Source organism: Terrapene carolina, unplaced genomic scaffold, assembly GCF_002925995.2.
Source record: "Terrapene carolina triunguis isolate 2854851 unplaced genomic scaffold, T_m_triunguis-2.0 Scaffold88, whole genome shotgun sequence".
NCBI lineage: Eukaryota > Metazoa > Chordata > Testudines > Emydidae > Terrapene > Terrapene triunguis.
In genome coordinates this window covers 24,089,516-24,115,917 of record NW_020664439.1, presented here as the reverse complement: position 1 = coordinate 24,115,917, position 26,402 = coordinate 24,089,516, and the positions used below count along the sequence as shown (strand labels likewise).

The window sequence follows — 26,402 nt, the reverse complement described above, 5'->3', positions numbered from 1 at the left end:
CCCCAGTGCATCAGGTTTATTTTTTTTTTTGTTAGTTTCTCTAATAGTCATTTTGTTGTTAATTTTTGTTATTAATATATTTGTATTGTTAGTTACATTTGCTTGTATTGTTAATTCCACACTTTCCTCTATGCACTCTGGTTCTACTTCCCCAAGCCCTAAAGGGTAGTTCTTGGGCCCCCATAACCTGTAAAACTTTGGCCCATAATTGCAGGGCCCCATCTTTTAAGTCCCCAGAGACCTCTTGAAAACAACTGTTAAAAATAGGAAATTCTGCAACATTTTAGCAACTAAATGTTAGTTTAAGTCCAAATCAGCTTAACCTTGCATAACAACTGTGGTACTCCTACAAAATCTTATTTGTTGTGTGTGCTTAAGAAGGTCCTAACCTCGGTGACTTTTATTGTTTGATGGCTCTTGCAGCATCAAACTTGGGCCTCATTTTATTTGTCAAGGTACCCAATTATTATAATGGTAATGGTTTTATTGTATTCCCAATTATTATAACTATAATTGTTTGCATTTGTGTTTAGGTTATATCTGGTGTTTAGTCAATTGTAATGGTTTTAGTTATATTCACCTGGTTATAATTGTTTGGTTTGTTTGCAACAGATCACCTGTGCCCTTCAATAACAACAACTACTGTAATAATCATAAATAAAGGGGCAAAGTGTTGTAGAAGCAGCCCACCTGGGCAGCAGTTCTAAATATAATTTTTCATTCCATCATTGTCCTATTAGTAATCCTAACTGTTATGTTGGTTCTGCCTTAAAACAATTACATAAAGTGCGACCCATTCATATGGGATGCACTGAAATGCAGATGCTTGCCCTATCTACTTTGGAACACAAAATGTTTTGGGTAATTTCGGGTAGTATTAAGGTTTTAATGCATTTGTTAAAACAAAGGAAAAAAATCTCTGTTTAATACTTACCAATATAACTGGATGCAGTATGTTTCCAGCACTGTGAAACCAAACTTGTTAATTGGAAAAATAATTGTAAAAATAGCACATCAAGAGTCTCTGGAGGCAAAGGTATGAAAGGTTAGCCCACTCCCCATATTACACATGGGAGCATTCTGGCTGCCTCGGACCTTGAGCCAGTGGGCCGGGAAAGAAAAAAAACTATTGAACACTAGAGGTTGTACCAAATGGACTCCTCAGAAGTGGGTATGCCTCACCTTACCTGTTGCCCCCAAGCCTTGTAGTAAAAAAGTTTCATTGGAATCATGTATGTGGTATAAATTAAATAATAACACCAAAGTATTGTACAATGAACAATGTGTATGTATTCACTCGTGGGAGGAAGTATTTTGGAAGGATGGAAGTGTTAGCAGCCCCCCAGTAGATAAATGTAAATGCAATGTCAGTACTGTTTTTACTAGAAATCACACTTACTATTTACTGCGGCCAAAAAGGTCCCAGCTAACACTAACAGCTGACCTGGCCAACTTCTCGATTAACCTTAAAATTAAATGGCAAAATCTTACTGATAGTCTAATTAAAAGCAAAAAAAAGTAACCAAATTTTTAAAACAAACAGATGACCAAGTAGAAAATCGGACTATTCATATTATACATGCCAATGGGAACATGTTACGAATTGCCACCGCAGAGAAACAAATTACAACCTACCACTGGTATAATATATTCTCTGGATGGTCCCCAACTACCACTGGCATCCTATCAGTAATGCTACACCCCTTAATAGTAGTCTTAATATTAAATTGTATTTGTATAATTGTAATGTCTGACATGTGTTTTCAAATAAAAAAATGTATGCTAAATTAAAATCACGAACGCATGTTGCCTCACAGTATCTTCTCTTAAACAGGTTAAAAAAACAGTGACACTAACGATTATATAAATATCGTAGTGTCAAAAGGGGGATTATGTAGGGATATTAAAGAAGGTACTAACAGTGATTCCCCCAAGAGACAGTGCCCCCCCCATAATTTGTCCCCCACACTTTAAAATCCAACAGTTTCACCAAGTACTAAAATCTCTTGGGTCTTCTGTTAAAACTTGTAAGCTACTGTCTGTAGAAACCATTGATTGTATCTGTCCTGTGATAGATACTTTATTACTATGTAAAACTTACAAACAAGTTAATTAACTTTGTTCTTAAAGTAATTGATACAATGTAAAACAAATGCTATAAGCCGTTAAGTGACTTTCACTTCATTGTAACAGCAACGGCTCCTAGGAACAGACTAATCACAGAGGGTGGGGAAGGGCCGCGAGTCTCAAATGAATTACTGGTCTCACACCCTGAAAGTGGTGGAGACAGTAAATTAAAATATGGTTAAAATATTAAATGTATGTGGATGAATGCTTGATGTACATGAATGGTTAAGGAGGTGCCAGCCTAGAAAGGGAGTATCCATCGGCCGAAGAATGTGTCAAGTGAACTACCAGACAACCCCCGGAGGGTAAACTGGGATCCACCCCATCACCTGGAAGGATGAGAAACACAAACTTTGGACAGTGTGGAGCCACCAGGAATGTGCCACTTTGGATAGTGTGGACTCAGAGCCACCAGGAATGAGCCATCTGCTAATTAAGTCAGCAACAGCAGAATGAAACAGCTCCCATAGACTAACAGAGGAATTAATTAAAAATGGACTCTAAAGACTGAGGACTTTGAGTCTCTGGTTCTGCCGCCAGCCTCCAGGAGCATCAGGTGCATCTGACACAGACTCGGCTCCATCCTCATGACCAAGATACCTGGCTAGTAACTTGGCATGAGCAACTTCTAGGCTGGTAACTATAACACCTATACAAAACTTAAATAAATAATTGTGTAAATAAATAAATAAAATAAATGTATGTATGTATAAGAAATAAGTAGTAATAGGAATAAGTAGTCAAACAATGTTGTTTACTTTTATCTTTTGCTTTATCATTATATTTACAATAAATGTGGCATCTTTGCCTTATCCCTCTTGATAAGATCCTGCTGGTTTTTATTCTATTGGTATAACACCTAGACTACCAACACTGTGTGTGCGTATATACAGGGCCGGCTCCAGGTACCAACCTGGCAAGCAGGTGCTTGGGGCGGCCGCTCCGGAGAGGGGTGGCACGTCCAGCTATTCAACGGCAATTCTGCGGACAGTCTCTCACTCCCGCTCGGAGCGAAGGTCCTCCCGCTGAATTGACGCCGCAGATCGCGGCTTTTTTTTTTTTTTTTTTTTTGGCTGCTTGGGGCGGCCAAAACCCTGGAGCCGGCCCTGCATATGTAGTATATACAACTGCTGTGCGTTTGCTGAACATGGCTAACAATGTCAATAAAATTACTGTCAAACCCTAACCCTGGACAGAAGGAAAGCTTAATGATGGGTCTGGATCACTTTATTATTTTACCGCTTCATACACAGATGTGGAATATTATACAGTTCTGTACTATCAGAAGACCTGATACTAGTTATAGGAATATTTTAAACACACTGCTTAATTAAGTGCATATGAAGTCATACTAAAGACCACCAAAATACCTATGAAGCATGATCCAAATATGTTTTGTAATGCAATTTATCAAAAAAGATTCAAACATTTAATAAAGGTTTATGGATTGAGGCTATCTGGACTCACCTTTACTACATAACAATAACGTTAAATGCTTTCGGTATTAATTTACCTAGTATAATAGAGGAAGAATGTTCTCAACAGCAACTGATAAGCTGCAAAGACTTTCCACAGCCATAATTTAACCAAACACATTTCAAAAGGCACTTTCTCTAGAAAGTGATTTTAAGTTGCACTGATTTAAAATGCACTGTATCTGCTTATATCGCCCCGGCAGTTGTTTACAAATAAATGTTTTCATCTTGTAATACGCATCTTTTTTCCCCATTTTGCTACTTCACTGAGTATTAAAATTTTGGAACTATATAAGTTACTACAGTAAAATTCTCAGGTTAAATGGGATAAATTGAACAGCACATAAAGTCACTAGACAAAATGTAAAATATTCAATTTTTCTTTCTGTATGTTCATGATTTTTATAAGAATTTTTAAACAAAAAACGACACCAATAAAATAGCTACATGATATTTACATCTTAGACATTTCGAAAATAAAACATCTTAAACATCCAATAGTCAAAGACAAATACAAGTTATTGCCAATCTGGATTCATTCTAATGATAAACCAAAAATACTTCAAAAATATAACAAAAACTAGATTAACAAATTTATTTGGGCATAAGCTTTCATGGGCTAGAACCCACTTCATCAGATGCATGTAGTGAAAAATACAGGAGCAGGTATAAATACAAGAAAGGATGGGGGTGCTTTACCAAGTGTGAGGTCAGTCTGATGAGATAAATCAATTAACAGCAGGATACCAAGGGAGGAAAAATAACTATTGAAGTGGTAAGAGAGTGGCCCATTACAGACAGTTGACAAGAAGGTGTGAGTAACAGTAAGGAGAAATTAGTATCCGGGAAATTAGGTTTAGGTTTTGTAATGACCCAACCACTCCCAGTCTTTATTCAGGCCTAATCTGATGATATCCAGTTTGCAAATTAATTCCAGTTCTGCAGCTTCACGTTGGAGTCTGTTTTTGAAGTTTTTTTTGTTGAAGAATGGTCTGTTATTGAGTGACCAGAGAGACTGAAGTGTTCTCCTACTGGTTTTTGAATGTTATGATTCCTGATGTCAGATTTGTGTCCCTTTATTCTTTTGTGTAGAGACTGTCCAGTTTGGCCAATGTACATGGCAGAGGGGCATTGCTGGCACATGATGGCATATATCACATTGGTAGATGTGCAGGTGAACGAGCCCCTGATGGTGTGGCTGATGTGGTTAGGTCCTATGATGGTGTCATGTATTGTGACAAAATTCCTCCTCTATCTTGGTGGTTCCTGCGCTTATTGGTGGATTTTCTTGCCTCAGAGATTCACCATGTGGGTTGGGAAACAGCCCAGAGACCTTCCCCTCTGGAAGAACCCACAGTCCAGGTCAATTGGGAGGTTTGGGGGGAACCCGGGCCCGCCCTCTACTCCGGGTTCCAGCCCAGGGCCCTGTGGACTGCAGCTGTCTAGAGTGCCTCCTGTAACAGCTGCATGACAGCTACAACTCCCTGGGCTACTTCCCCATGGCCTCCTCCAAACACCTTCCTTATTCTCACCACAGGACCTTCCTCCTGGTGTCTGATAACACTTGTGCTCCTCAGTCCTCCAGCAGCACACCCGCTCACTCTCAGCTCCTTGCGCCTCTAGCTCTCAGCTCCTCACACTCGCACCACAAACTGAAGTGAGCTCCTTTTTAAAACCCAGGTGCCCTGATTAGCCTGCCTTAATTGATTCTAGAAGCTTCTTCTTAATTGGCTCCAGGTGTCCTAATTAGCCTGCCTGCCTTAACTGGTTCTAGCAGATTCCTGATTACTCTAGTGCAGCCCCTGCTCTGGTCACTCAGGGAACAGAAAACTACTCATCCAGTGACCAGTATATTTGCCCTCTACCAGACTCCTGTACCCCACTGGTCTGGGTCTGTCACAATATTTATACTTGCTCCTGTTCCTGTATTTTTCACTCCATGCATCTGATGAAGTGGGTTCTAGCCCACGAAAGCTTATGCCCAAATAAATTTGTTAGTCTCTAAGGTGCCACAAGGACTCCTCGTTGTTTTTGCTGATACAGACTAACACGGCTACCACTATGAAAACTAGATTGTCTTCGTTTACTGATCCGCAAAACGTATTCATATTTTGACCAACTGTAAACAAGGACCCAAAATTTTTCTGGACAGACAACTCATCCAACGTCTAATAGCAAGAAATTAAGAGTAAGAAAATTCAACCCAATCTTCTTATATTTTTTAAGCAGAGCTGATTATAGGTGCCACATCACATCTTACCTCTTGATCTGATAGCTACAATAGTTGGTGGAATTTTGTATTGTCTTTTAAAATTGTGTCAGTTTTCCTATGTTTTGAGTGAACACGTCTAGGCTGAGACACACGCTCAGCCTCTAGGCTTATTCAGTATTTGGCCACTCTCCTGAAGCTGCCAACAAGGGTATGTGTGGGAATGGTGGGGTTTTCTGGGGTCGGGACATGGGTCAATTAGCTCCCTTCATTCCTCAAGTGGCCTACAGTTAAATGCCAACAAAAAACCAAACAAACAAAGACCCAAGGAAGAAAAACCTACATTAATTCTTCATTCCTACACATTTCACCATTACTAATCTCATACATTCGGATTCCCTTATTTCTCAGCTATACCGTCAATTATGACTCAAAATGAAACAGCAAATGAAACAGAAAAACTGGTACCAATGTATTGGTAATTTAACCAGATAGCAGTCAACTAATTCTAAAGAAAATGAAAATTCCAGTGACTAAAAGTATCCAATTTTCTATTCAGTATAATTGTTTATTTGATCCATAACCCCTACATGAGTATTTTAATGCAGTACTCATTTTCTTCATCTAGCATATCACCATGTGTTATTATTTCCTATGCATATGTCTATAGCTAAACAGCTAAACAACTACACGGAAGGCTCACTGAAATTTAAAACACTCAAAGCAACCAAAAAACATCCTTGCTGCATCTCGTATTATCTTGTGCCCTAGATCTGGTTCACATTTGGGCACAGTAATGCAATCCATTGCACAACAGGGTTAAGAATAAAATTAGTGTCACAGCAACTATAATCTTTTGGGGTCAAAGTTACCCAGTGTAGTAGGTGCTGCTGAAGGTCGTCACTTTAGTAGAGCCACCATGGGCAAGAGCAACTGTGGACTGGATAGACAGGGGTACTCCACCTGGGCAAGCTGCGGCAGAGATAGGCTCTGTGCTGACTCTGCACAGGCCATCACAGAAGTTTGGAGGCAGGCCCGAGGAGAGGCAGGCTAGGCCACTAAGTCCACAGCTGCAAACGTCTGTATAGGAGCTGTGTCTAGAGTGAAACTTTAATTCTAACACAGAGGCTATAATGGCAGCCAGGAAGGGGATAACAAAACTATACGGCACCTGCCAAGATCCACACAGTTCCCCAAAGTCTATTGGGTCATTTGCGAGGAGCTTGGGAATCTCATTCTTAATGCAGGAACAAAGATTGTTCATCTATATCCCCAGGTTGGTGCATTAGGAAACTCTAGTCAAAAATGAAGGACTGCTGGCAACCCTACACTCATCACTCTAGCAGCTGATCACCTTCAGTATTTAAACAGGTTTGGGGCTTAAGAGAGGCTTCAGTGGTGCCCCAGACCTCTGCTAAGTGATAAATCTCACCCTCCAAGCAGTTTTATTCTTTTATGTAAGTGCTTTACCATCTTCAATCTATACATTTACATATAAAATTAAAATGTAAAGAGTTAACTTACCAGAGGTATAGGGAAGTGTGTTGCATATTGCAAATGGCGAAGGAGGTCATAACTGGATGGAAAAATCAGTTCTCTCAGTTTTTCCCTCTTCACTGACTTCTCACTGTTAATTGAAATTCTTCTGTCTAACAAAGAGTTGACATTCTCACAAGACTCCCCAGGCATTGGAGAAAAAATCTAAGTAATGTAAAACAAATGGTTAAGATTACTGGAAACTGAAACATTCACAATTCAACCATTGCATGATTGCCTTGATTCTGCTCCTATTTACCTTAATGGAGATGCTCAGCATTTAAACCATCATGAGAATAGAGAATTAGACTCAACATTTAAAAAATATATTATATAACATTACCCCAAGTATTTGTACAGTGTGTTATTTACAGACTAACAGTGTTTTGATATGCTGGAGATGGCCTAAGGGACAACTGTGGAAATCAGTGAGAGCTCCCCAATGTAGAAATGAAGCGATGCTGTAGCAGGGGGGTGTTTGGAGATGATGATGCAATACCCTATACTTGTAACACTACAAGGATTGGAAATGAAAGAATAGTGGCCATATGACAATAATAACACGTTTCTAGTTCAGAATCATGGAGAACACATTTTTGTGCAAATAGCAAGCAAGGGGCAAAGAAATGCAGTGTGCAGAAAAATCAAAAATTAAACCTACTGGAAACTCCGAACCAAAATCTGTCTTAAAGTCACTCTTGTCTACATCATCAAAAATATTACTGGTTCCTGAGTCAATGCCCATATGTTCCATAATACTATGTTCCTAATAATCACCAGAGAGAGAAAAAACACCAGTCAGATTATAATGAAAATTCTGTTTGATTGGTCATAAAGCCAAAAATTCCACCCATTTAAAATTAAGAAATATTTTATTGTTTAAAATCAAGCAAAAACAAACCATTCCTACTGTTAATATTCACAATATTCCCTAATTTATAAAAGGTTTTCTAATTCATACCCATATTCCAAAGATAATCAAGGACAGATGGTTGAAGGGAAGACAAAGACAGATAGCACATTTTGTTCACCAAGAATCAGCATATGTACTAGGGTGACTCTGCCCATAGGGGCTCCTATAGAACTCAAAACTGCTTCCACCAGTATTGCTACCTGCCCTCCGATGGATAGTACTTTTTCTGATGCATGTGTCCCTGTGGACACCATACGGTGTAATCTGAACATATCCCATGTCCTCAAGTTTCAATCAGGTTGTGAGACTGTGGGAGCTGAAAAGGAAACTGAGGAAACACAAGAAGCAGACCTTTGGTACTATATGGGCTGTGCTACAGAATGATTTCACCTCAGCAAATTAAGGACCTGATGTAAAGTGCACTGAAGTTAATGACAGCCTTTCCCCATTTACTTTGATCTGCTCTCCTGAAACTCAGAGATTCCAGCTGGGATTGTACATGTATAAGCAGCACTGCCTTGCATTATCATCTTCAGCTGAAGAGAATTCATTATACCTGCACTGCAGCTGGGATATTTCAAAGCACCGGGATAGAGACACATTTGACCTGGGACTCCAAATGCAACAGATTATTTTCATTTTCACCTCTTTCCAATTATTAAAAGATCAGGTTTGAAGTTCTGCATTCCTTGTGTGGAGGTCTGCTTTTAAAAGGATGCTACTGATGCTGAACCTTGAATGCAAGAGAAATAAGTGAAGAGGTGTATTTTTACCTCCAATTTCACATCAGGGTCCTTAGAATAGTGTTCATCCACAGTTTCTCCAGTAGGTGAGCGTGGTCGAGTGGTTGCAGTAACTGACAAGTCTCCACGCGATATTAAAGTGCACATGTATGCATCATGGGAGAAAACGTCATGTCGAATAAACTCGCAAAACAGCAGCACCAGATTCACAAATTCTGTCTTCTCATATTCACTGTTTGGGTCAGCTGCCAAAAAAAGTAATTGTAGTTTAAAACATAAATTTGCTCTTCCATTCCACAAAAATGTCTTAAAAACCATTTTTAACCATAGCTGCTGTTTTTTATTTTTCTCTTCTAAGAACTGCTTTTCTTCTCTACATAATAAGCCAAATCTAATCCAGTGCCGCATAACTGGCATACTTAGACTGAACTTTCTTCTGGCAGTTTATTCCAAAGCATTCTGCTCCATAGACTTCTGCCCACATTGTATTACTGGCAGGTTATTCACTGCTCTCCATGTATTTCTACCATGTTTAACAATGTATGAGCATATTACATATTGTAAAAATGGACACACTAGGATCGCTCTCTCTCCCCCCCCCCCCCAGCCAAAGAAGTCTTCGTGATTTTATTATGTTTCTATCTATTAGGGCATTTTAGGTTCTTACTAAACACCTTTTGGACACAAACCCTTAAATCCTTTGAAATATTTTAGAAAACTATTTGGAAGATTATTTTACTACAGATAAATGTTATCTTTATTTTTTCAGTTAAACATACTGATGTGTATCTGAGAAAAGAAAGAAAGAAAGAAAGATCCACTTTTGCCAATGAGTTACCATTGGCTCACAAAGAATCAAGAATGAATAATCATTTTTGAAGGTGACTATTTTACTTAATATTTGCATTTGTCACAGCAGTATTAAAATTTTACTCAGTTTGTAACACATCAAGCATTTCATGTTTGTAATCATGCAGAGGTAGCAGAAAGTAGCTCTTTACCACAACTTCTTTAATAGGAAACAACATCTCCAGCTAGCCACAAATTCAACTCATCAACAAGTATTTGAAACCAAAATGAAGTTACACTGTAAAATCTGAAACTAGTTCAAAATACAACCATTGTTCTACAAACAGCAATAATTTGCTGTAACATTAAGCAATTTATGGATGAACGAGCGAGTTTGGTTAGGTCACGCCTAACTTTTGGCAAACAAAGGCCTTCTTCTACTTTTCACCCCAATGCACCTTTTATAAACTCTGTTTGTTGTAGTTCTCAATATAGTACACTATCACACTTAGGTTGTTACAGGCCAGTTATGCTATCACTTTAAAAACAGAACTACCAGAAGTGTACACCTGCAAAACTAAAGTGAAAATTTCAGTTCATTCCTGAATTGGGAAGGAAGCCAAAGCTCACTAAAAAAAATGTTAGCTATAAAATTAAAATCTAATTTTTAAAAAAAAATTGTTCAAAGGACAGATAAAATTGCACACAGCTTCAAAAGAAGAACCCCCCAAATGCGGAGAAGTGGTAACTCAGAGGAGTGAGAGAAGTGTCTTTTTAAAAAGTACAATTATAGTATAGCAATTTTTCCTCTGTTGATAGATACCATCTGCATAGTATTCTCATTCTTGGAGACTGAGTAGCTCACACAGTATCTCAAAAGTATTCAAGTACAATACATTCTGCAGCAAGTTTAACAAGAAGGCCAATATGCAACCCCACAAGTACCACGCTGAATGATTTCAACATACTTTTGTTTTATGTTTCAGATAGAAAAGAGAAGGGAAGGAAAAGATACCTCAAAACACCACCAGAAAGGTCTAAGAAAATTGAGCTTCATAAAATGAGTAATTCAAAATTTAGCTATCTCAAATTCCCAAAATGAAAAAAAAAAATCTCTAAAGAAAAAGTGAGCTAGGCACCCCTACTTTGAAAACAGGTTTGTGTGACCCAAGGACCTCCTGATGCCAACTAGCAGAGGGCACGGGATATGTAAGGGTACTGGGATCCCCAAAAGAATGTAATATAAGAGGCCTAGAGAAAGCATATTACACTAGTCATCATAATTAATGTGAAATGTATGTATGGAAAATACATGAAGACTTATGTAGAGATGCTGAATACTATATTCTCTAGGCCTTGTAGTTAAGGGCAGATCAATCAAAGATAGCATGCCTTGAGACAAACCTCCAGACAGAAGATGAGAAGTGAGAGACACTTAACTCCCTGCTGAACCATTGATGTATTGTGTATCTTACAAAAGAAGTTTATTAGCATACTGAGTCAAATGCTCATGAAGAGTTTACAGAGATTTCAGAAGGAAATCAACAGGAAGAAGTGAACAGCACAGGGAGAGGGACCCTGTTTTCAGGTGAAGATCAAAGTTCTGGCCTGTTATATCTAGGGTGCAGATGAATCCCTGGGTATCCTTCAATCTGCAAAGACAAATTACCATTTGGCTTGAATTTATGAAAGAAGGATCTCAGCCACCCTGGTTGAAAACACTGTGGGGAAGACTTGTGGTAAGATATCATGTAGGAAAGAAGAATTTACTCACTCTGTGCAGTAATTGCAGTTCTTCAAGATGTGTCCTGCTATGGGTGCTCCATTTCAGATGCACATGTACCTGGCCTGCACATGTATCCTGTGCCTCCTCATGCCAGACACCAAGGTTATGTAGTGATGTGCAGGTGAACCACCTTAAGTTCCTTTTCCACTCAAACATCTCCATAGAGAACAGTCTGAAGCAGAGGGGAAGGGAGGCTGGTAGTGGAACACCCATAGGGGGACACATCTCAAAGCACTGCAGTTACTGCACAGGTGAGTAAATTCTTCTTTCATACAGGATAATTTACCACAGCATAGTGCTTTGAAAACGTACGTAGTGAAGCCCACAGAGTAGCCCTACGTAACTCAGACACCATTATGTTTTTAAGCAATGCTATGGATAATGGCTATGGATGCCTGTGGTTCTATAACAAGTAAGAATACATCCAGATATTCAACTTGATAGTCTTTGAGCAGAAATCATAGATCTCTTGGACCCATCTGCAAAGGAGAGGAACAGCCTTGGTGACCTTCGAAATTGCTTGGTCCTATTCAAGAAGGAGGCCAGATACTTTAACATCAAGGATATGATAACATGACTCCTGCAGAGAGTTATGTGGCTTCAGGAAAATCACTGGTAGATTAATAAACTGGTTAAGGTGGAACTCCAAGAGATTCTAAAGTAAGAATTTAGGATGTGGGTGAAAAGAAACCCTTATCCTTGAAGAATACTGTAAAACAGGTATCTGCCATCAAGGCACCGATCTCCCCAACTTTATGGGCCAACATGATGGCTACTAAAAAGGCCATCTTCACAAATAAATGGACTAAAGAACAAGTTGCCATAGGATCAAATGGATGTTTCATAAAATAATTGTTTACCAGGTTAACATCCCAGGTCGGGGTGGGGTCTTTTGTCTGGGGGTAAAGCATCCTCAAACCCTTAATAAACATAGATGATATAGGATGAGCAAATATGGAAACTCCCTCTATAGCCAGAAGAAAGGATGATATTGCAGCCAAATTGACCTTAATTGAGTTAACTGATAACCCCGATTTCTTCAGATCCACCAAATAATCCAGGACGACAAAGGCACAGATCCAGGCAGGAAGCAGCAATGACAGCATCAATGAGAGAATCTCTTCCATTTCTGCAGGTAAGTAGCAGAAATTGACTTCTTCCTACTATTCAATAACACCTGTTGCACTTCCTCAGTGCAGGAGGATTCTTCCCACAAACACCTAGATCGGGGTGAAGTGACCCACATCCTGCAAGAGGAGATAAGGAATGGTGAGGAGCTTGAGCAGTGGATGGATACACAGATGAAGCAGGTAAGGATACTAAACTTGTCTCAGACAGGTTGGTATTATTAAGATAAATCCTGTGTCAGTGGAGTTGGAGGAAATGCATACAACAGATCATTCTTCTGTCCCCCGAAGAGTGGCATCCCACATCCCATCTTGAGCAGAAAAGAGGACACTTCTTGTTCCTGGAGGTGGCAAAGAGATCCACCTCCAGCAGACCCCGTCTTTGGAATACATTATAGAGCACTTGACAGTCTAGCTCCCATTCACAATCGTGTGAAGTCTCTGCTGATGACATCGGTTGCGATGTTCTGAATGTCTGGGAGATAGAGCACTGAAATTCTATCTGATGAGCTATGCACCAGTTCCATAGCTTCACAGCTTTGGTGCACAGAGGAGCGGGGACTTGTTCCCCCCTGCTTGTTGATGTAAAAAGTGCAGGAAATGTCCGTCATGACGCTTATTGATTTGTCCGTGATGAGAGATAGGAAATGAAAGCAGGCATTCCCGAGAGCCCTGGGCACCAATAGATTGATGTGGAGATTGGTTTTCTGAGTTATCCATCTGCCCTGAGTTGTAAAAGCATTGAGATGAGTTCCCCATCCTAACAGTGATGCATCTGTTGTTAAAGTTAGCAATGGAGTTGGGCACCAGAATAGAATGCCTGCGCAGATACGGAGTTGATCTTTCCACCAATCCAGGGAGTTACTCACTTAAAGAGGAACCATCACCTGTCTATCCAAGATGTCTGACTGGAAAACAGGTTGTTCTCAGCCAACCTTGAAAGCTTTGGAGAGGTAGCTTTCTGTGATCAGTCTCAAAAGTACAAGCTGTCATGTGTCCCAAGAGCTGAAGATTGTTCTTTACAGTGGTCAGAGGATTCCCATGAATTGTCCGTAGCAAACCTAATAAGACTGTCTGAGGGAAGGTAGGCTCTGGCTGTCAATGAGTCCAAAGATGCCCCTATAAACTATGTTCTTTACAGGGGTTATTGTGGATTTTCTCACATTTGGCTGGGACACAACTCTTGGAAAAGAGCAAGAGCTGTTTGGATTGAAGAGAGCGCTGCTTCATAAGAATGGTCCTTGAGTAGCCCGTTCTGAAGATACGGGAAGACAAGGATTGCCTCTTGTCAGAGATCAGAAACCACTACCGCCAGAACCTTGGAAAACACCCTTGGGGCAAAAGAGAGACCAAAGGGAAGCACTTTGTATTGGAAATGATCCTGGCCTATAGTGAATTATAGATATTTCCTGTGCAAAGAGTGTACCACTATATGGAAATATGATCTTGTCCGTCAAGGGCCAAAAACCAATCCCCCTTCTCCAGTGAATCAATTATAACTTTCAGAGTCACCATCCTGGATTTCTGAGGCTTTATAAACTTGTTTAGAAATCTTAGATCTAAGATCGGTCTCCACCCTCCAGCCTTCTTTGGTATATGGAAATACTTCTAATAAAACCCCTAGTCCCTGTGAGAAGAGGGACCAGCTCTATTGCTCTTAACCAGAGGAGAAAGTTCATCTCCTGTCTTAATACAAGCTCACGAAAAGGCATCCCTGAAGAGGGACATGGAAGAAGAGTTGAAGGGATGGAGTGACATAAAATGGATGGTATAGCCTGATGTTATGACCTCTATAACTGACTTATTTATAGTAATTCACCTCCACACGTTCTGGAAATAGGAAAGGTGGCCCCAAAAGGAGGGTGGTGGGCAAATAGGCACTGCTGTAAAATCAGTGACATGGGAGGATTCAACCCCTTGACTGGCCCATCAAAATTGCTGCTTAGAAGATGATTGGGTGGTCATGGAGGGCAGGTGGGCAGCCCTCTTTGTCTGAAACTTATATCTTTTCCTGGGGGGCTCAGTGGATCTATGGAATCTAGAAAACTGAGCAGGACACAATCTCTGGGTAGTTTGTGACCTACTAAACCTCCTTTTATTTGTAGGTGTATATATGCCCCGAGAACATAAACTGGCTCTAGAGTCCTTCAGTGTATGCAAGGACTCGTCTATGGTCTCCAAGAAAAAGCCTACGACTGTCGAAGAGGAAGTCCTCACAGGTGTTCTGTACTTCTGTCAGAACCCCGAGAGCTGGAGCCAGGATGCCCTGCACATAACTACCGGTGTGGAGATGGATCCTGCATATGCTGCCAACAGGTCCAAGGATGCTTGAAGAGTGGTCCTGGCTGTCCCTCAAACGATGGACTGGAATTGTTCCCTATGTTCCTGTGGCAGGTGTTGCAATAACGGCCATCAATCAATTTTGTGAAACTGTATTTGGCCATGACCAGCTGATAGTTTGTGATCCTGAAGTGCAGGTTTGTGGATGAACAGATCCAAATAGATCCAGTCTCTTTCAGTCCTTGTCATGACCTGGAGACGTGTTGCCTGGCCTGCTCATTCACTGCATCCACTACTAGGAAGTTAGAAGAAATCACAGTCCTTAAGAGGAATACAATACTTTTTATCCACTTTTTTTAAACTTTAGAGAAATAGTTGCAGGTGTTTGCCACACAGTCTTACCTTGTTGATGGGTAATGCCACCCTGGAGGGTGTTGCGGACTATAGAATATCCAACAGCTTGTGCTGTGAAGCCCTAACCACTTCAAGTGGAATTTGAAGAGTGTCAACTACCCTCTTTATGAGGTCTTGAAATTACCAAAAATCATCAGCCATGAAAGTTGGTGGAGGCATAACCATTTCATCTGGAGATGAGGATGAAATGGGTGTTTGAGGGGTAGCCTCTTTATCCACAGTGGCATCCACCCTGTTCCTCACATGTCTCTTCCTGTGGGGTGAACAGGTTGGGGAGGAGAGGACTGAACAACTCTAGTCTCCCTTTGAGATAGTACTTGTGGTCTGGAGAATTGCTGTTGGTAAGCAGCCCAGGGACCCCAGTACTGCCATTAGGGGGGTCCATATGGGAGTGGAGGTGGCATGTAGGGCTGGTTCCACCAACCTTGATGGTAGTCGTGATCTTCCCTGCAACTGTCGAAGAATTCGGTCCTGACAGGATATGGATGGGGGGGGATCCTGAACTGAAATAAAGGAGACTGACTGGAAGTCTCCTTCATTCTCCCCAAAAACATCCAATGTAGGAGCCCTAGGGTACAGTAGAAGTCTGGAGATCGAGGTGTTGGTACAGAAAGATGCTCAGTACCCATGAGAAGTGGGGATTCTGGCTCATCCATTATGGACAGGTCCCTCACATATCTAAACTCTTACGGAATCGGTACCGACACAGCAGCCAAGGACATAGTAGCCAAAGCTGATGGTACTGCTGAGGGCGGGCATAGTGATGTAGACGCCAATGGAGACTGGCACAGCTGCTTGCTCGTTAGCAAGGGTGCCAATGAATAAGTGCTAAAAAGCAGGACTGAGCTTGACGATAGCAGACCAGGACGCTTATGCTTGCCCTCCTCCCTGGTAGAGGGGACTGAAGCCCTGTCGGAGCCGTATGTCTCCCTCGAGCTCCATGGCTTTCCAGATCTTCCGGTACTGGAGGAGGAGTCCTTTGACTCCATGGTACCAAGCTGAATCTTCAGAGATTGTAGATCTTACAGGCAACCTAGGCTTTTTTGGAGCAGGCTCCTTCAGATGAGAATCTGTACCCTTCTTTTTGGGAGTCCTCTCAGAAGCCTCCTATGACCTCCCCTTCTTAGGGAAGCCCTGCACCAAAGGGCAAGGGGAACTGGATCTGTCTGGAAACAGATGTACAGGGCGGGGGGGATCCTGACCTGACTCAGAGGCTGGTTGAAGTGAGCACTCCATTACTAACAGTCTGAGCTTAATCTCCTTGTTCTTTCTTGCCCTTGAATTGAGAGCTAAACAGCAATTGTATTTCTGGGTGACATTGGGTTCCCCCAAACAATGGACACACTTAGAGTGGCCGTTGCTCACAGGTATAGCCTCTCAGCAGGAGCAACAGTGTTTGAAGCCTGGCAAGCCAGGCATGCCCTGCCAGGAAGACAAGGCTCCCCAACGAGAAAGACGAGGGGGGGAAATCCTCTCACTACTAACAACTAACTAATTTTAACAAACAACTATAAAAAGAATACAAAATAGTTGAGGCACGCTCAGGGCAGGCAAGCTAGAGCTCTGTCTCAGGCCAAGAAGGTAGAGAAGGAACTGGGGGCAGTTTGCCCACACATGCACATGTGGCCTCGGTGTCCGACAGGAGGAGCCCAGAAGAGCAGCCCCTAGTGACAGGAATCCAACATAACATCTAAAACAGATCTCAGTCCCTAAGAGTGTAAACACCTAGAAGTGTTTACTAAAGCCCTGTGTAGTCCTCACCAAAATGGGACCATTAGCACCTGAATGCAGATTTTATAACAAACTCATAACACAATTTCCTGTTGCTAAGGGAGTACATTGTTGAAGGACTGTACTATGTGTGTGTCTACAAAACATTTATAATCTCCTTCATGCAAAAAAGTGTCAGCAGTCCATGTGCTTGCCCGGCTTCTGAGTCAGGAGAAACTGTTATGAAACATCATAAAGGAGTTGCATTAGACTAAGAAATTTTTGATGGCTACTTAGCATGCCCACTAAAAAAAAAAAAAAAAAAAAAAGTGATTTTTCCCACTTGCTTATAATCTGACCAATTTCCTTTTCAAGTTAAGCACTGAGAACTAATTATATACCAAACAAAAGTCAGCCGTTTTGAATTCCTCATGAAATCAAAGATGGTTAGTGTTTTTACTTTATATTATGTATTATGCATGAAAAGTGTACTTTCCCCCATCATCATACTGCAATTAAAACCTAGATAAAAGGAGTTTGCTCAAGTTTTCCAAAAATTCACCTTTGGGCACAGAATGCCTGGGAAGATTTCAGCACAAAAACTAAACATTTTGGAAAATTTTGAAAATGGGTGGAGAGGATCATAATGGAAACTGCAAATTAGCAGCACATGCTCTAACAAAGCAAAATACATTCAGCAGCTGGACACAAGACCAATTGCTCTTGTCCTATTTTGGAACAGAGATGAATTAATACTTACATAATGAGGGAGCCTGTGTATCTAAAAACCTAAGTAGGACATTCTGAAAGACAGGAAGGCTGGATCCAGTAAGAGAAGCTGAAGAAATAGATTCTTTTTCATCCAGCACTTCTGACTCACCACATCTCTATACAGTGAAAAAAAAATATCAATTAGCATATCATGCAACTCTAAATGTCACAGTGTTTCTCTTTCTCCTCGCAATGTAATATCCACCCAAATCTCAGAAATCCTACTGAAGCACTACTGAAATAAAGCATTGTCCCACCTCTGTCTACCTTGGGTACTTCTAAAGTGCTTATTTAAGAGTTATATAATAATTATGGAAAAGGTATAGAATCACCACTTGTATAAAATGTTATAGTTAGAATATTTTAGTAAATTCAAACAAACTTAATTTTCTGAATTGATTACACAAACAGGCTATAATTACAGCTTTAACAAAGGAAGTTAATTTTCTTCTTTTGCGGTCATTACCCATTACTGGTGTAATGGGTTCTCCCTTCCCCCCACTGCTTGGGCTGCAGAGCGGGTGGTAGCTTGAAGGAGCACAGGGCGTATGGAGAGTGAAAGTAAAAATATGTTTGTGTGTATGGTGCTATCTGTGGCCAGTTCCGGTGGAAGAAGCACTTCTATAAGGAGTACTCTGGCTGCATTAAAAAGACTGTTGCATCTTAAAGCAATACAGTCTTGCCTTCTACTTTTGGATACCCCTCATGCTATACTTTGTTAGTAGGACCATCTATTGAAACAGTCTGTTTGTCATGGCTTAAAAAACAGTTTACACTCACCACCATTAAAAAGTCAGTATTTACCAGTGGGTTACCACACCACAGGGTCTGAGGTACTCAATTATTAGATTAATAAATAACTGAAGTACCAATGGCATCTCCACTTGATCTCCAATGCAGAGAGGGTTTAATTTTATAAAGAAAAGAAGTTGTAGAGGGGCTAAAGAAATATTATGAGCCAAATGTCAACTGGTGTAAATTGGCTTAGATCCATTTATCTCAATAAAGATACACCTTTTACACCAGCCAAGGACATAGCCCTGTGGCTATGTGAAACATTTTCGCTGTTCTCCCAGATTCAATGAAAAAAAACATAGGCAGTTTTATATAATGTATGGTTCTCTTTAAGACACATTATTTTGGTTCAGAAGTGCCCACTTGGTTTTTAGAATTCTCCAGATTTTGTAGGCCATCAGAGCGCAATCTCTAGTATGCATAATCATGCACCTGTCAACACAGGTTAACACTCTAATTTCTTCAAGGGACAATAGATGGCAAACCTCCACACACCGTACTATATATAAACTCCTAATACACAAAAGTAAATCATGACAGGAAAAATAAATAGTAATGAAGCTAACTGAAGCTAGTTTAAGTTTTATTTTTTATCAGAAGCTTCTTTATAATTCAAAGTTAAGATGCGATTCAAGAACCATAAATTGGTGGCATAACATCCAATTTCCCAAGTCTGATTCAACTGTTTAAAAATGCTGTATGTTGAATCAAGCTAATTTCTCCTCAACTGCTCATTTTAAGTGCATTGCTAACATATTATTCTAAAATGAGAAAGAACAACTTACTTCTACCTCAATTTCTGCTTGCCTCTTCTCCAGGAGTTTTGCCACAGCCATCGCCCTGTGTTTGCCAGACCTTTTACAGCTCACAGCCCATTCACAAAGCAATGTTACCACAGCTTCATCATTAGGGGCAACCTGTTCAATGGAGAAACAAAAACAGTCATTTCACTTGCACAGGAATAGCACTGCTTATTTATTTGCTGGCTAGAAACAGTATGGAACCAGGCTGCTGGTGGTGATGTACTTTGTAGTAGCACTTTGTTTTACCCACGTGAAGCAATTTTTAGAAATTACTGATGTATGTGTATGCACATTTTATCTTCAAAAGGGATAAAGTGGGTGTGGGAGGGCATAGGGGCAGCAGAAGGCAGAAGCGAGGGGCACAACAGAAGCATCAACAGATATAGAGGGATATACCGGGGAAGAGGAGGGAGAATGGTAACTAATGAACTAGGGATAAGTGAATCTGGGGCTGGGTGTAGCAGAGCACCCAATATTTCAAATTTTATACAAATTTCATGCCTGTCATATGCTGATTCAATCCATGTTTTATGTAATTTGTTCCTCACCTTTGCGCCTCACCAAGGTAGGCAGGTCTGGAGGAGACAGGGAGGTCTGTACTTTCCCCACCCCCTAGAAAAGAGTAACCCTGAGCGCCCCCACCCCCAGAAAGAGAAAGAGGGGAGAAGTCGCTCATCCCCATTCACTAAGAAGAGCATGCCAAGGGTCCCTCCTTGCTCAAATCATGAAGTATTGGAAACAGCCCTGTTTTCTTCTCTTCAGTATGTTAGGGGAAATAGAAAATAGAAGGCCCAGACTTTTCCTCCAGCTTCCCCATAGACCAGTGCTAGGTGGGAGGCCTCTTAAAGAAGGGATTGTTTGGGAACAGAGGATCACAGAACTTTAATGGGGAAAGGAGAGAGGGAAGAACCTCCACATGTTCAAACAAATATCTAAACTTAGTCAAACACTGACCTTTTGGAGCACCTGATAATTAAGATACTCGTATTAAAATAAACTGAAAATCAATTGGAATACACACAGCAGCCCCCTGGCTTCTCTGAAGGATTCTATATAGAATTACTCTAAATGCTGGCAAGTACTTTTGAATAAAGACTGCACTTTTCACAGAGACTCTGTAATACGTGTAAGCAAGAAGATCTGAAAATATTTTCATGCTTAATTGACATGGAGTTTTTTCCACCCTTCCCCCCCAAAAAGGGACTTCCCCCACACATGTGAGCTTTGGTTTGGTTCATGGGATGTCCCATTTTTCTTTTGTCAGCAGAGTACAACTAGCAAAAATCCTGCTCAAACAGAGTTGGCAGAGACACACAATAAAGAAACATAATAGAAATATATCACTAAGATGAGAAATTCTGATTTTAGCCATGTTTTAAAGGATAGACAGATTTAATCAAATTCATATCAGAGAAAGGTATTTTAAAATGTTGACAGGTTAAATATTGAGCCTGTATCCTCTGGGGATCAGATTCTGCCATCTTCTAGGAAGAAAGCTCAATGTACAGAACAATCTGATTTTAATATTTTCTAGGCATTAGCTCAGCAAGAAAAGTAATCCAGGTACTAGCAACAGGTTAATGAAGATTTCACAAGATAAAAGAACTATAAGCACGAGGTTCTCTTGTTACATAGTGAGACATCAGCCATGGAAAGACACTTTGTTGGAACCCCAAAGATGAACAAAGAAACAAAAAACATGCTGCTTTTATGAAGATCACTATATTTCCTAGGCAAGCTAAAAACCTTACGTCATGACTTACACATTGTAAACTAAGAGTCAGACCTTAGCTATCAACTGTATGTGTATCAAAGTTTAACATTGAAGCCAACTTTATTTTGTTTGACTTCATGTTTATTGTGATTTTCTGGATCTTTAGTCCCATGCTAAATAAACTTTATGCTCAGTTCCATCTATTGTAACTGAAGCATGGACCAGTCATTTGGGACAAGAGCTGTTGGATGCTTCTGAGGAAAGGAGATTGATTTCTGTCTTAAAAGAAGTCAGAAAGAGAAAAATAAAGGCCTAGAAAACCTGTCAAAGCTACTGTGGAGTCCATGTCCATCACCATGCTGTGCTGTGATGAAGCTGGCAGAGGTGAGTTTGGGCAAAGGGAGAGTCCTAAAACCCAGAGTAGGTAAGATGTGGTTACACCCATGTAATCTGTAGCCAGCTGATAAAACTGAATTGTCTCTGCTAGAGTGGAGGGATGGGGTTAGCAAGCCACTGGTTATTTCCTGTTTATACAAATCCCCACACTGACCAGATGAGGTGGGTTAATTTAACTAAATGTGTTAAAAATTAATCTCAACTTTCCCAATATTAAAAAATTTTAAGACATTACAGGTAAGAGCCATTTGCATTTGTCCATATAATGTTTGGTCCAGACTAGTTATAAAAGTCTACATACTTTCTCTGTTTCTTTTGAGAGATTATTTCTCAGAACAAGAGCCTACTCTGTTAGGAAATGTCCGCAGATTAGAGATTGTCAGCTGCTCCCACTCCCCATATTGGATCAGACTGTGGAGGTGGTGTTGGGTTTCTCTGCTCCCATCCCTGATACTGCCAACCCCTTCCTCCTCCCGCTTCCCATTCCTTTTCCTCTTTTGAACAGCACCTCATAATTATCCACAAAGCTACCTCATTATCCTCCTTCAAAACCCCTTTTAAACTCTTCTTTTCTGTAATTCCCACAAAAAAAATGGTAACAACGATTAGGCCACTGGCATGCTGAGACCACTGCCCATCATACTAACCCACGTTGTCTCATTTCCTTATGCTCCCCCATCTGTCTGTCGGTACCTATCTCTTGACTTGTCTCAGACTTAGACTGTAAGCTGTATGGGGCAGGGACCATCTTTTTGTTGTATCTTTATTCAGTGCCTAGCCCTATAGTAATACAAATAAATAATAAAATGAGGTTTTCCTCTCCCACGGAAAGTTTTGCTTTTTGGCAAAAATTGAAATATATAAAGAAAATCTTGGACTGAAATCTGAAATATTTCTGTTTGGAAATGGCGCCATGGGAGTTATAGTTTGGGTGCCTCATGCTTCCCGTAGAGAATAGCAACATGAGGCATTGAACCTATCACTACCATAAGACACTGCAGCAGCATATCTAAACAGAAAAAAATTGTATTGACGAAAAAATTGAAATTCTGTGGAAAGCAGAGACTTCATGAAAAACTTAGTCAAAAATCCAATTTTCCATTAAAAAAAACAGTGTGTAAACAAGAACACATAGCAGGAACACAGCAGATCACCTTGCTCCTCTCTCCATAATAAAAATACATTTGCTCAAAGAAATACCTCCAGACCCATAATTACTTGTGTTGCTCATCTCAGAATTATTTCCAGTTTATCAGCATCTTTTTATATTGAAGTACCCAGAAATGAATGAAATATAGTAGCTACCAAAATCCAGTGACAAATAAAGGAGGACATTGCTGATCTCTAATGTGACACCTCTGAGTATTGCACCACAAAACTACACTAGTTTCTCTTCAAAATAATTTTAAAAATCCACACTCCTCTCACAGCAAGCTCATACCCAATTTGCTCTCTATCACCCCATCATAGATAGTAGTAATAAAAAAAGACAAAAGAAAAAACAACAATTTAGTAAATCTCTCCCATCAAATTGAATATCTTCATTTTTAAAATATTTTCCCCCTCAGATACTGCCTTGCGTTTAAATAGTTGCATCTCATTTTTGGTAATTCCTCCCTATATTTTTAACTTGTCTGCATCTATACAGTGTATACGTCTACTACTCGGTCTTCACTTAGTGTTTGAAACACTCTGAATTTAGCATAATTTGCAAATTAAATAAATGAGCTCTTTATGTCTTCCTCTAGATTATTAATCAAGATTATGTTTGAAGAGTTTAAAAAGTAAAAGGGCTAACGTACATGAAACAGCCAGAAAATAAACACATTTTTCAGAACTATTAAAAGTTACAGACCCCCAAGCACTGAAGATTAACTGTTTCAGGATTAATATTTTTAAGAGGGATGATTATTTGCATAAAAGCCATTCACATACAAAAACTATGCTATGTTTCTTACTGAATGGCACATTTCCACATATTACATTGGGCTCAAGCAGGGCAGGCCAGAAAAAGAGATTAAACAGTTTAAAACCATAGAAAAGATCAACAGTAAAAAGCAGAATCTTTCAAACAAATGTAGGGTGGCAAATATTTCCTTCATCTTCCATAATCAAATGGAACAATCATAGAACCATAGGGTTAAAAGGGACTGCAAGGGTCAAACACTCCTTCCTGTGGCGAATGGAAACACTTATCTATAAATAATGATAAACCATATCTTCAAAACCCAGGCAGGAAATACCTATGATATTATAGTGTGAACTTTACACTGACCTGTTCCCCTTTCTGCAAGCAACAGAAAACAAGTTTAAAAAATGGAAGGCAGTGGCTCTATAGCTCAACCAAGGGCAGTCTTAAATTGGAGAAAAGAAAAGTTTCTTAGATCATCAAATCCCTGTAGTTGCAGCATTGCTGTGTTTAGCACAACAGCACTCAAGATTCCTAGCTGGAGTTCCCACCCCCCCATATAGATCATCTCAATCTCATCAGTAAGCAGAAAGGATGGCTGCTCCTAGTACAAACAGATCAAGTGCCTCATTTTCAGCAACACTTACACCCACAACTCCCACTGAAGACCTTGATTTTTCAGAGCCCTAAGGAAATGATAAAATGTAGAATCCAGCAGGAAGACTGCAGGCAGGGCCCGCTCCAGGCACCAAGCATCCAAGCTGGTGCTTGGGGCGGCACCTGGAGGGGGACGGCGCGGCGCTCCGGCCGCCGGAGAGAGCGGGGCCACAGCCGGGCTCGCTGCCCTCCCCCCGGCACTCTGGCCGCCCTCCCCCCCGCGGGCCCCCGGGGGGGGCGGGGGGGAGAGCCGAGCCCCCGCCGGGGCTCGCCGCCCTCCTCCCAGGGCTCCGGCCGCCCTCCCCGCCGGCGCCCTGCCCCCGGCAGCTGGCGGGGGAGCGGGGGGGCGGCCGGAGGCTTTTTTGCCTTGGGCGGCAAAAAAGCCAGAGCCGGCCCTGACTGCAGGTCATGAAGTGTTCTGTGAGCTCCAATATCAGTAGGGTCAATTACGGTCTTTGGACTAATCAAGGCAGCTAGTGATTGGGTTTAGGGGAAACAGAAGGGAGGAGACACAGAAAGACAAGCTGACAAGAAAATAAACTGCAGAGAAATTAAGAAAAAGGGCACATCCTGAACAGGCCCCACCATGCCACTTCTGGAGGTGGAACCAGAGTGCAAACATCCCTAGATGCTTCTATCTTGGTCCAACCTGGGGCACATGTGAAATTTCAAGGACAAAAACACTGATAAATGAATTTAGGAAAAAATTTCCATAGAATTGCCCAAAAAACATTCACCGGATACTCCCAGCACAAATATAATGAAATTACTGTTCTTTACAAAAATTATATCTGCACATATAATATGCAAACATTTTCTTCCAAAGGTATCTGTGATGGTCAAAACCATCAGACATATTCATCTGTTATTCTCCTATATTTAAAAATAATTGAAAAATGAAAAAGAATTAGCACCATGCAGCCAACCCACCTGTGATGCCACCAAGCTCAATGTGCTAGTATCTTGTTGGCTTAATTCAAGTCCTAGCAAAAGTCCACCCTAACCCAGCCTCAGGTTTATGATAAACATAGTATAATTAATGTTTCAACATACCATATGAAGGAAAGTTTATAAAATAAAGAGCAGGGAAAACATATAAACAGTTTTACTTGTCAAGTCATACGATTCTATTATGAACATTAATGTTATGATTAAATAAGCAGGAAGTTGATCACAAACACGATAAACACACACATGGGATCAATGATTATTACAGTTGGCCCTTGTCAAATGTCCAAATGTAAAAAAGTTATTTTCAATTGTCCAAATGGACAGTGATTCACACATGCAGACTACATATATGTTACTATGAAGATGACAGAACAGATTTGGGGTTTCCCCTCCACTACATACAAAAACATAAATTACATTTAAGAGTGCATTAAATTTGTTTACTTAATGCAACAGGTCATCACTGGTTCCTTCCAGCCTGCATAATTAAACTTTCTAATAATAGTTCCTGGTACACATCAAAGCTCATCCTGAGATACATATCAGGAAGATAGGTTGTGTGGTACTGACATTTCCCATTTTTCCTGAGTCTACTGAGACTATGACGACAGATACTGGAAAACTGCAAATCCTGCTTTATCAGACATGCAGCATCTCTGCTAAGTACTTGGTGAAATGTAATAATTTACACTATCACATTTCTACCGGCTCTATTAAGGAACCACAGCTTCAATTAAGTACTATACCAACTGGAACTAGGGGCAAAGGTTTATCGACTCAAATCCTCTCTCTTTCATAGTGATTTTTTTTTTTAAAACCCTCATTAGGAAAGCTTATCTTCTTCTGCAGTCAGTGTTATCAAATAATGACCTGAAAGTTCAGATTGGCTGCTAAATGAGAGGAGGCACTGTGATTAAAAACAAAAGAACATTCAAACCTTTTACTCTGACACTAATCGTGGAGGTAGATTTATAAAAAGAATTATGAGATTTATTATACACACACACAAAACAACACACCTAGCCAATATATATGCCAGTAACTTTAATTACATATCTTATTTGAGTAAAGCTTGTATAATTAACTTTGGTTAGGAAATAGCCCCGAAAAAGAGATCAAACAAAAACAGAGCCAGCTGACCCTGTAATCTGAAAGCTAAAATTTCTTTATGAATTGACTCAAGAACAGCTGTGGCTTCTTGCATTTGAATGATACAGTATTTACACAGGTCCAATTTAAAATTCTGCTAGAAGTATACTCTGTATACTTTGCAATAAATTAAAAATCAAGCATTTAC

The 26,402-nt window shown here is 40.4% G+C and overlaps 1 protein-coding gene across 1 annotated transcript in view; it reads right to left on the bottom strand.

Moving 5' to 3' along the window:
• Window positions 1–26,402, bottom strand: part of MED12L (mediator complex subunit 12L) — a 322,140-nt gene that overhangs the window by 221,740 nt on the left and 73,998 nt on the right. The window contains exons 11-14 of the mRNA XM_026649916.1: window positions 19,461–19,592; window positions 17,870–17,996; window positions 9,034–9,248; window positions 7,336–7,512 (exon numbers count right to left, since the gene is read on the bottom strand). Of these exons, the coding sequence (XP_026505701.1) occupies window positions 7,336–7,512; window positions 9,034–9,248; window positions 17,870–17,996; window positions 19,461–19,592 (651 nt within the window). The remainder of the gene's footprint in view (window positions 1–7,335; window positions 7,513–9,033; window positions 9,249–17,869; window positions 17,997–19,460; window positions 19,593–26,402) is intronic.